Source organism: Condylura cristata, unplaced genomic scaffold, assembly GCF_000260355.1.
Source record: "Condylura cristata isolate star-nosed mole 26May11 unplaced genomic scaffold, ConCri1.0 scaffold00014, whole genome shotgun sequence".
Taxonomy (NCBI): domain Eukaryota; kingdom Metazoa; phylum Chordata; class Mammalia; order Eulipotyphla; family Talpidae; genus Condylura; species Condylura cristata.
Genome location: NW_004567115.1, coordinates 16,378,669 through 16,389,193, shown reverse-complemented (window position 1 = coordinate 16,389,193; position 10,525 = coordinate 16,378,669). Strand labels below are relative to the sequence as shown.

Genomic DNA, 10,525 nt, shown 5'->3' with positions numbered 1-10,525 from the left:
TAACCAAGAACGGCCTGAATCCTAGGTTGGTGACTCTCCTGGGAGACTTCCAGCTACTAATCCTCTAAAGCCAGCCTCCTCCCAAGGAGATCAGCAGGTATTCCCCAGGCCAAAGAGGGAACATGCATCTTCCAATTACTTAGATCTGGTGTTTAGAGCAGAGCCAGCTGTCAAGTATGCAACATCCTGCTAGCATTGGTTATGAGCTAAACTCTAATAAAATTAATTATCCAATAAATTTAAAATGCATTTAAATCAAAAGCAAAATCAGCATGTGTCTGTAGCCTGAAAATAACTTAAGGTATCAACTGTTCCTTAGAGGTTTCTTAAAAACAGAGATTCCATTTCTTATGTGTTCACGCGAAGGAGTCTCTCTCTTCCCCCAGTATATCAACTATAAAGGCACTTACTAAAGTTGCTTTCATATTGGAATTTTACATTCAAATTGTCCAAATATATATAAACATTCTAGCTTCAGAAATACTCCCATTACATTTTCAGTTATTGAGATTTAAAAAAAAATGTTTCTAATTAGTTTTAGATTTCTGTATCAAGATGGAACAGAATCAACTTTGAAGATTTTTTTATATCATTCTCTGTGAAATTAACTCAATTTTAGAACTGTCTAAGTTTTCAACAGTTGAATTTGAATTATAGATTGAATAACTCAGGTCTAAAGATAACTCAGGAGCAGGAACTAAGGATTCAGTTTTGTACTAATGCTCGGTGCTCTATATTGTTTTGCATACTGGACACACTTGTTCTAATGCCACTGCATTGTAGGTTGACTCTTACCTCCCATAGTTGCAAGAAAGTAGATACATCTAAAGGCTGCCTTTTATTTCAAGCTACTTCTACATCATCAATATGGATATATTACTTCCACTACTCTCCTGAGATTGTAGGTTCCCACTTTTATTATAAACTCTACACTCACAAGATAAAGGGTAAAATGAGATTTAAATGCAATATCACTCCATTATAATCCAGTTTTGTTAATATTTTAAAAAGGTTATCTTTTAAGTGCCCACCATATATTACAGATTTTGTAAAGGTTTAAAAATCATCTGGTTCATCCTTACAGCAACCCTATTGAGTAGAAACTAACTGCTCCATTTAACACTGGAAGGAAAAAGTTAAGATTCTGAAAACTCATCTTGCCCAAAGGCAAAAAAAAGTGGTAGAGCCAGCTTAACTTGCAGGTCTTCTCCATGTGTGCATGGCACTAATTACCTTATTCCATCAGTGTGAAGTCACTTCTCTCTGCACCTCCATATCCACATCAGGAAAATAAGGGGGTGGGGTTAGATTCCACGACCTCGAAGTCCTCCCTGCCCCATACACTGGCTTGTTTCGACATTCCACGGCTTGGTTGTCCATTTCTTTCATGTTGGGTTTTGGCCAAGCTCTGTAGCAGGCCCTGGAACTGAAATATGCCCGTCCAATTGTTAATGTTACATGCTGCTATTGATCCAGGTGAACTGAGAAACTGATAAAATGCCTGGCTGATGACATCAGACTTCACAAATAACTAACAAGTTTTGCAAGTTGAACAGGTTCTGTTTTGAATTGTGTCTAAGATAGGGAGGTGGAGAAGAAAGCTAAACTGATAGAAAAAAGATTCTTCTCAAAAGCCTGACCTTAGAAATATCTTTCTTTTATGACATTCTTTTTCAAGTCTCGTACCAACCATACCAACCACAGCATTTCTGCATGTTTCTATGTGATGTGATTAAAGAAAAAAAGTCACTACCCCATTTTAATTATATACATAAAGCTCCTCTTTTCTTTTGTAGTTGTGTCACTGAAATACACCCCATTTCTCTCTTTTGATGTGAAACTATAACTGTGAACAGGGCAAATACATGGCAAAGAACTTTTCAGTACAGCTTCACTGTTTTCTACTCTTTACAATTAATACATGTCTTATATTCTGTTCAGAGGAGGGGAATTATCTTGCTCTAAAAACAAGGAGGAAGACATTTTATCTCTACTTGTTCACTTCCAAGTCCCAAAGGTCCATCAGTCAAAATAATTGTGTGCTTGATTTATTAAGCTGTGATGACATGAAAAGAAACTATTACTCTATTTCATAGGAGGTAATAATTTGGAAGAAGTAAAAATTAATTGGCATCAGAAAGTTAAAAGTTCCCTTTACATATAACTGAAACTTCTAAGTGAAGTTTATGGACTAGCAGGATATAACTTTGGCCTGTGTTACTAGCTTCAGGGGCGAATTGTCACAGTGTATGCAGAATTCACATAGCATAACCTTGTAGACATATTAGGACATTCAGAGTTGTCTGGTTGTTGTTTTCTAAAAGTAAATTTTATTGAGGTAACATTAGTTTCTACCATGGTGAAGCCCCCTGATTGAACATCTGTGCTCATTACCTCATGAGCATTGTCAGAAGTCTCCTTTCCATCTCTCACCACAAAAATAGACCCTTTCCCAGTTTCACCCAGACCCTTGGCCCCTCCCCTTCTGTGAGCACCGTTCTATTCTCTACATCTATGAGCTTGGTTTTGCTTTGTAGTTGTCCTCTCTTGAATTTCTGTTACTAAAAAAGCACTTCTGTGTTTCTCTTTTCATTTGTGACAAGGACACCCCAGTTATTTTGTAGAATGTGTTTTGATTTGAGTTGTTATGGTTTCCTCATAATTGGACTCAGGTTATGCATCTTTGGTGGGAAGACCAATGGGGGAATGCTGGGTCCCCCTCAACACAGGCTCTCGGGGGGACAGTCAGTAACTACCCGCCCCGTTGTCTTCCATCAATGACGTGAACTTAGCTCACTTGGCCTAGATGGTGCTTTCCACGATTCTCCCTGTCAAGTTGCTGTTTTTGCTTTGCAATGACTAAGCACAGGCCAACATTGAAAAATCAGGTTGAAGAATGAGCCAGGAAGAAAGGCTGTGCAGGGACAGTGGTGGGTGGAGAAAAACTAGGGGAACATCCTGGAAGCCACAGGAGGTGCTGAGAGGAGGAAAGAGTGGTTTGTCATTCGGTGGAGACTCCTATAGGTGAGACTGTTGTCTCCGCTGGCTGAGTTTCCAGTGTGGCTCACAGGTTCAGTGATAATGGGCCAGAGGGAGCAGGTAACGCCATCTAATCAGGGACCCCTGGCACACACTGAAGGCAGGCAACACCAATTTTTATTGAAATGGATTTTTATTGAAATTGGGTTGAATCTTGACATCAATTTGGGGTGCACTAAATCAATATAGGATTTGGTTTTCCTTTTACGTCTTTCATGTGGTTAGCTATGTCGTCTTTTTTTTTTTAAGATTTATTTATTTTTGCATACAGAAATGGGGTACAGGCCAAAGGTATAGGGGTTGTGAGAGAATTCACCAGATACAGAGTAGGGAGCAGAACTGGAGACTGATGAAGTATACTGCTGAGGAGAGCAGTAGGTGGGTCAGGAGAGGTCTGCTGTGCCACATGGATTACCTCCAAGGCTGAGGCTTGAACTCGCATTGAAGCAGCTTAGGCTAGCTTGCAGTCCTGTGCTTTAGCCTGTTGTGCCACCAGAGATGGCCAGTTTTTAAAAAGAAAAATTGAAAAATGGTGGTCAGATCTCCTCCCCACTAGACACACACACACACACACACACACACATTCTAAATAAATAAATGCCATACTCACATTGAAAGCTATCTCAAAAACCAAATGAAACCCAGGCAGTCTAAAGAAACTCTTGCCTGGCCACAGAGCCTCTCTTCAGAAAGGAAAGCTATTATTGGGCCAGAGGATCAGCTTACACACACAGGGACTAATCTCAGCAGTAATTCATACCTACCACACTGTGATTCATGCTTTGTTTCGCACTCAGCCTTACGATGAACTTAAAGCCCATGGCACAAAGAGCCCAGGTCTATACTCAGAAGCTATATTTAGCACAATCATTCTTCCTCTTATGCCCAAAGAAAGTTACCCCGCAGGCTTACACTTTTTTGTCATAAGTTTCTGGAACCATCCTATGTCTGATTGTTTTGCACACAGAGGAAAAACAAGCATTCAGTCTTGTTTACTGAAATGGATGAAATGATCTATTGAGGAGAGACAGTCACCAGAGAGAATTCTGTGAACAGCATGTGAAGGAGTATGAGGCAGAAAGAGGTCAAATGGGTGTGTGGAATAGCCAGTGCCCGCCTGGCATCGAGATGGGTTTCAGGGCAGAACAGAAAAGCTAAACATGGTAACTGCACTCAGAACTTACACATTAGCTAGAAAAACAGATGATTCAAGTAAAAAGGAATCGTGGCAAGTGCTACCAGAGACGAGGAAAGTATGGACATACACAATAGGAAAAGCTAACTTAATTTGGAGGGTTGAGAAACCTTCCCAGAAGAAATTACTTATCAGCAGAGAGCTAAAGGATGAGTTGTGGTTGGGAAGTGGCAGTCAGGACTCTAGGAAAAGTCAAGAGTTCGTGCACGGGTCTAGGGGCAAAAGGCAAGATAATACTTTGGGGGGAAATATGAGAAACAATCCTAGTTTTCCTGGGTATGGTGTTAGGAGGTTGGTGAAGGGGAGTGGAAGTGTACATCTGGGCTAGACCACAGAAGGTCTTATGAAGGGTTAATGCAGGCACAGGGTTTGATTTTTTTTTCTTTAAGATTTATTTATTTATTCATACAGAACTGGGGTACAGGCCAGAGATGCGGAGGGTGAGAGGATTCACCAGGAACATCGTGAGGAGCAGAACAGACAGATCGACGAAGTATACTGCTTGAGGGGAGCAGCGGGCGGGTTAGGAGAGGTCTGCCTCGCCATGTGGTCACTTCCGGAGCAGGTGGGAATAGAACTCATGCAGAAGTGGCTTAAGCTTCTTAGTGCTCTGCTTTAACCCGCTGCACCACCAGGGAGGGCCACAAGGTTTGATTTTAAATTTATAGCAGTTTGAAAGGCAAGGAATTAAGAGAAAGGGAATAGAAAACCAATTAGGAGTTAGATGAAGGAAAAAAAGGAGAGAATGACTTGCATAAGGTGAGGTAAAGAAAGAGGAGTGGAAGGATGGAGACTGAGGTGAACATACAGGATTCCCTTCCTGCTCACAGACAAATAATACTTGGGCTTCATTCACTTCACAGAGGAATCTAAGTGAGAAGGAAACAATTTTTGGAAGAAGAAAGACATCATTTTGATCCCATGATGCTTTAATGAAGTCTTTCTGCTGCTGATGAGAAGTCTTGGTCACACTGGTTTTATGCCCTTCCTTCCAAAGGTAAGAGGCCCCTGGGGCCCTATAAACACACCAGTTCTTGTCACACTTCCCAAGGGGGCCTATTCAATAGGAAGCTGTATTTCCCAAAATGATCACCTCAGAAAATTCTTATGGTTAAGACAAGTGAAGGAGTTACTGTGCCATGGAAACACCCTAATGTTCTCTTACATATAATCTATATTGTAATGACCCCATTTATGTGAAATTCTAAGAAATACAAGCTGAGAGACTATACTGAAATATTAGACTAACAAAAGTGGTTGCTTGGTCATTGGGGTGGCAGGGGGAGTTGATAGGGCAGAAGGAAATTTTTGTGGGTAACAATTATGCTTTATGGTGATAATTTCACAGGTGCACACATCAAAATTTATTAAATTTAATGTGTGTAATGTACAGTGTGTCAATTATACTTCACTTAAGTTTTTTTATTATATGTCACTTACACCTTGCCTTTAAAAATTAAAAATAAATATCAGCAACTTCTAATACTCAGTCTCAGAGAAAGCTTTTTACCAAATTTCATAACATACTCATTTATTAGTAAGTGGGCCTGAACAATCATTCAGTATGTCCTGTAAATTGGATGACGTCCCAGACAGATTAATGGGTACACAGAATGAGGTATAGACATAGCATATACTACAGATAATGGAATATGATTCAGCCTACGAAAGGAAGAAAACTGACACAGACTGCAACATGGAGAAAATTTGAGTACTTCATACTAAATGAAATAAGCTAGCCACAAATCAGGAATGATTCAACTTTTAGGAACTACCTAGAGTATCAAATTCTTAGCTAGAAAATAGAGTGGTGGTTGCAAGGCTGAGAGAAAGAAGGAGCATAGTGAGTGATAGTTTAAGACTGGGAATGTGGAAGAGTTCTGGATATGGACAGTGCTAACTGCTAATTGATGTTTCATAACAATGGAAATATGCTAAATGCCAAAGATTGGTGGACATTTTATGTATATTTAATTTTTTTAAATTAAAGAAAAACACCAGTGATTCATGTCTCTGGTTTGTCCACTAGAACGTTCAAAATGATTTCATACCAACAATTAACTTTCTTAGAAATAGCGTTAATTTTAACCAATTAAAAACTTCTACTATAAACTACTCTTTAACTATAGTTAGAAACTATTGTTAAAGGATAACTCAGAGAAAATCAAAGGCCACCGAACTTTAGAGCATCAATTAAGCCTGAGAAGTGTGCCAGACTCGACATCCTTTTGGGTCTATTTCAAAATCTTTAACAAGCTGAAAAAATAACATCCTCTGTAACCCCTCAACCAGTAGTGCCTTCGCTCCGATTCTCATGATTCTCATTCTGAAGCCTGAGTCAAAGCTAATTAGCAGCATGGAGTCTGTATTAAGCAAATTAACGAACGCTTATTAAACAACTGTAACTTTCTAGGGCGCATTTCTCAAGCAGGTGCTCACACCTGCCCAGCGCCTGTCAGTCAGCTCGGGTCCTGGGGCGCCGCCCACTCGGCTGCGCTCAGCCCTGCACACCTCCCAGGGCTCACCCGATCCCGCTAGGGGCGGAAGCAGAGGCCACGTCGCGGGACCACGGCAGCGACTGGAGAAAAACTGGCAACTGAGGTCCGCTGAGAAGCCGCGAAGCAGCGCCGCGAAGAGCGGGGTGCGGCTGTCCCGCAGGGCCGCCCCCTTCATCCCCCGCCCGCAGGTGGCCCAGCCCTTGGCGGAACCAGGGGCGGGGCGACCTTTGCCCAGTCCCGCGGGGTGGGGTGTCTGCCACGCGGGAGCTCCGGCACGTGAGGGGCCCCGGCCGGCTCCCGCTCGTGCCCTCCTCCCCTCCCACCCTGGACGGGTTGGGCCGTCGCGGCCGCCCCTGGAAGTCCGCACCTCGGCCACGGTTTCGGTCAGACCCGCCCGCGAGCTGGTTTCGATTAGGGACGGCGGGAGGCGGAGCGGCCGGCGCGCGGACAGCGACCTGGCGCTGCGCGGCAGCTGGCGACCGTCCCAGCTGGCGAGACAGCAGGGCGCAGGACCCCGGCCCGCCGCGGTACCGTGCTGACTTCGGGGGCCCGGAGCCCGGGGCGCTTTCCCCGCAGGAGGGTCGGGAGCGCGAGGCGGCGGGAGGGCGGCGCCGGGATGCGGACGCCGGTGGTGATGACCCTGGGCATGGTGCTGGTGCCCTGCGGGCTGCTGCTCAACCTGACCGGCACGCTGACGCCCGGCTGGCGAATGGTGAAGGGCTTCCTCGACCAGCCAGTGGACGTGGTGCTGTACCAGGGCCTGTGGGACATGTGCCGCGAGCAGAGCAGTCGCGACCGCCAGTGCGCCCAGTGGGACGAGTACAAATACTTCGCAGCCAACCTAGTGCTCTTGGCGCGGGCTCTCACGGTCACGTCCCTGGCCACCACGGCCCTGGGGCTGCTGCTGGCGACGATCGGCGTGCGGTGCTGGCAGGACATACCCCATTTCGTGCTGGCCGGCATCTCCGGCTTCGTGCTGTTCGCCTCCGGCCTCTTAAGCCTCATCCCGGTCTCCTGGTACAACCACTTCTTGGCGGACCGCGACGTTCTGCCCGCCGCGCCCAGCCCGGTCACGGTGGAGGTCGGCTACAGCCTGGTGCTGGTCTATCTGGGCAGCTGCCTGCTGCTGGTGGGCGGCTTTTCGCTGGCGCTCAGCTTGGCGCCCTGGTGCGAGGAGCGCTGCAGCCGCGGCCGGAAGGCGCCCGCGTCCACCGTGCGCCGCAACAGCATCAGCACCGTGTACGTGGACTGGCCGGAGCCCGAGCTCACGCCGGCCATCAAGTACTACAGCGGGGGCCTGCACCGGCCGCGGCCCGCAGAGCACGGGGCCACCGGCAAGACCAAGGTCGGTTTTCCTATGCCTCGGCCGCCGCCGAAGGCCTACACCAACCCGGTGGACGTGCTGGACGGGGAGAAGGGAGCCAGCTCCCACGGCATGTCGTCGCGCAGCACCCAGCTCTGCCTCAGCTTGCCACCCTGCGACTCTGACCTGTAGACAGCATTCCCCTGCCTGCTCTGGTCTGACCTGTCTGGACAAGGAAACACTCACGCCGCCAGGGTTGGACCCCGAACTTGTCTGTTACCTGCTACTGGAAATGCCTGGCTCACCATGGCATCTGCATCAGAAGCCAGGACATGTTCCTGCAAACTGTCTGAGAGAGAGCTTCTTGTCCTGTGACCAAGCTAGACTTCTTGGACGGCTAGTTCAGGCTGGGTTTGGCCTTTATTTTATGCAGTTGTTTCCTGGCTCAAATAATGGGGGGATCGGTGCATTATTTTAGCTAAAGGAGATATGGAAAGTGGTGTTTGGGTCCATTGAGGATGGATAACAACAAAAAGTCAAAATCAACAAATAGAAGCTCAAAAGCGGTCTTAACACCACCAAGCGACAATATTCTGAGATACAATCAACCTTGGCATTCATGATTAGATATTTTTTCTCTTGTATAAATTTCATGTGAATTCTCAGGAGAGCAGTATATTTCTGGCTATGTTTGAATGAGGTTCTTAAAATATAAACACTGAACTATGCAAATACCAGCAGCTTTAGTGACTTTGATGGAATGAAATAATTTGACCAACTCACTTTTACATTTTTACATGTGCAGATAGGATTTATCTTTTTCACCACTTATTTTTGGTGTGAAAGTTGAATTCACTCCAGATTTTTTCTTCTAGAAACCAGGAAACTAAAGAGACTAGTGCTATACTGTTCTATTCCTTGGCTACCTCACCCCAGACTTAGAAGAATATAGATTTATTACTTGGTCCCAAATGGAACCTCTTAATCACATTCTATTAAAGCGCATGTGTGTGCATACATGCATATAGAAATATCTTATTTATAATTAAAATTTTGAAAGAGTTTGAGTATACCTACAAAAGCTTCATTTGTCTCAAGTACGATCTTTGGGAATTGATGTGTTCATCATAGTTTCTTGGCTGCCTGGGCACTATTTCTGAAATCTAGCCTTGGATCTTTGTACCTGTTAGCATAAGTTTACTAAAAGCAGCCAACAGGCCCCACTTAAATCCTGATTGCTTGATTTCAGGTTCCTGCTGTTTTCTCTGCAAAACATCTATTGTTGAAAAAAACTAGAAGCACCAGTTTCCACTGAGGAGAGGCTAGAAATCTTTTCTTTTGTAACAGTGGTGTTTAAAAACACAGGTAGGCAGTTCTGTGCCTTAGGAACAGAACTGAATCTCCAGCAGGACTGGCTCTAATTCCAAGGGGCCAATTGCTTTTACTGAACTGAATCTCACCTTGAAAAGCTGTCTCTGGTAGCCAATTCCAAAGTAGGAACTTTCAGTTCAGTAAGTGAGCCTGCTCTGTAGTGGGACTGAGCTGCGCCTGCTGCTTGTTAGTTGTGGAAAGTCTAAGATAGACTCACTTCTCTTGCTGTTTTGTACTGGAATTACCTGTCTCTCTTTTTACAACCAGACTTTAGTGTTCAGGCATATCAGGTGGGGATCTCTTTCAAATGCAAATTCGGATTCAGTTGGCCTGGAGTGAAGCCTGAAACTGATTTCCTAACTTGCTCCCAGGAGGTACCAGAGCCTGTGTTTCCTGGCCCCACTTGGAGTTTCAAGGCTTCTGTGGGACTGTGCCACACTCAAGTTTCAGTCTCAACCGGCATCATATAAGCAGAGAGACTTGTTCTAGCAAGCAGTTAGAATGTAAGCAGGAGAAAATGTAATTCTGCTTTTCTTAGCTAGTATCTTCAAAGGCAGGCTTTAGTAGCCTGAGAAGTTAGGACCTAGAAGACAATATAAGTGTACTGAGTTTCTCGCAAGTACTGAACCTATTAAATGTTGCCTGCATTTATAATTTCAAATATTTCTAAGAAAGCTTTGGTAAAAAAAAAAAAAAATTGGTGTTTCTTGTGTTTTTTACTTGTATTCTTTCCCTAGATATATTCAAAACAGTGGCTTATATTCACAGTACTTCCTCACTGGTGATTGATATTGTTGCCAAGAGGTAGAACTCCATATTTACCCTATTGCCAGAAATAAAACCAAAATTCTCTTTAAAAAAAAAAATAAACTGCTACAAAAATATTGCAGATGGTGATTCTCAGCTATTACAAAAGCTTGCCTTTTGTGACAACATGGATGGAACTTGATGTGATTATGCTCAGGGAAGTAAGTAAATAGTGAAAGTCACCTGCTGGTTTCATTCACAGGTAGAATATAAAGATATTGGCAAAACACAAGGCAAATAACTCTGTGAAAAATATGAGTTTCCAAAGGACAGTAATGAGGGTCAGCTGGATAGTGTGGAGTCCCTAGAGCT

General features: G+C 44.3%; 1 protein-coding gene across 1 annotated transcript; it reads left to right on the top strand.

Moving 5' to 3' along the window:
* The first annotated feature begins 7,212 nt into the window (after positions 1-7,212).
* On the top strand, positions 7,213-10,042 carry CLDN23 (claudin 23). The gene has a single exon (XM_012724819.1). The coding sequence runs from the start codon at positions 7,349-7,351 to the stop codon at positions 8,225-8,227; it is 879 nt and encodes a 292-aa protein (XP_012580273.1). The 5' UTR covers positions 7,213-7,348; the 3' UTR covers positions 8,228-10,042.
* The last annotated feature ends 483 nt before the right edge of the window (positions 10,043-10,525 follow it).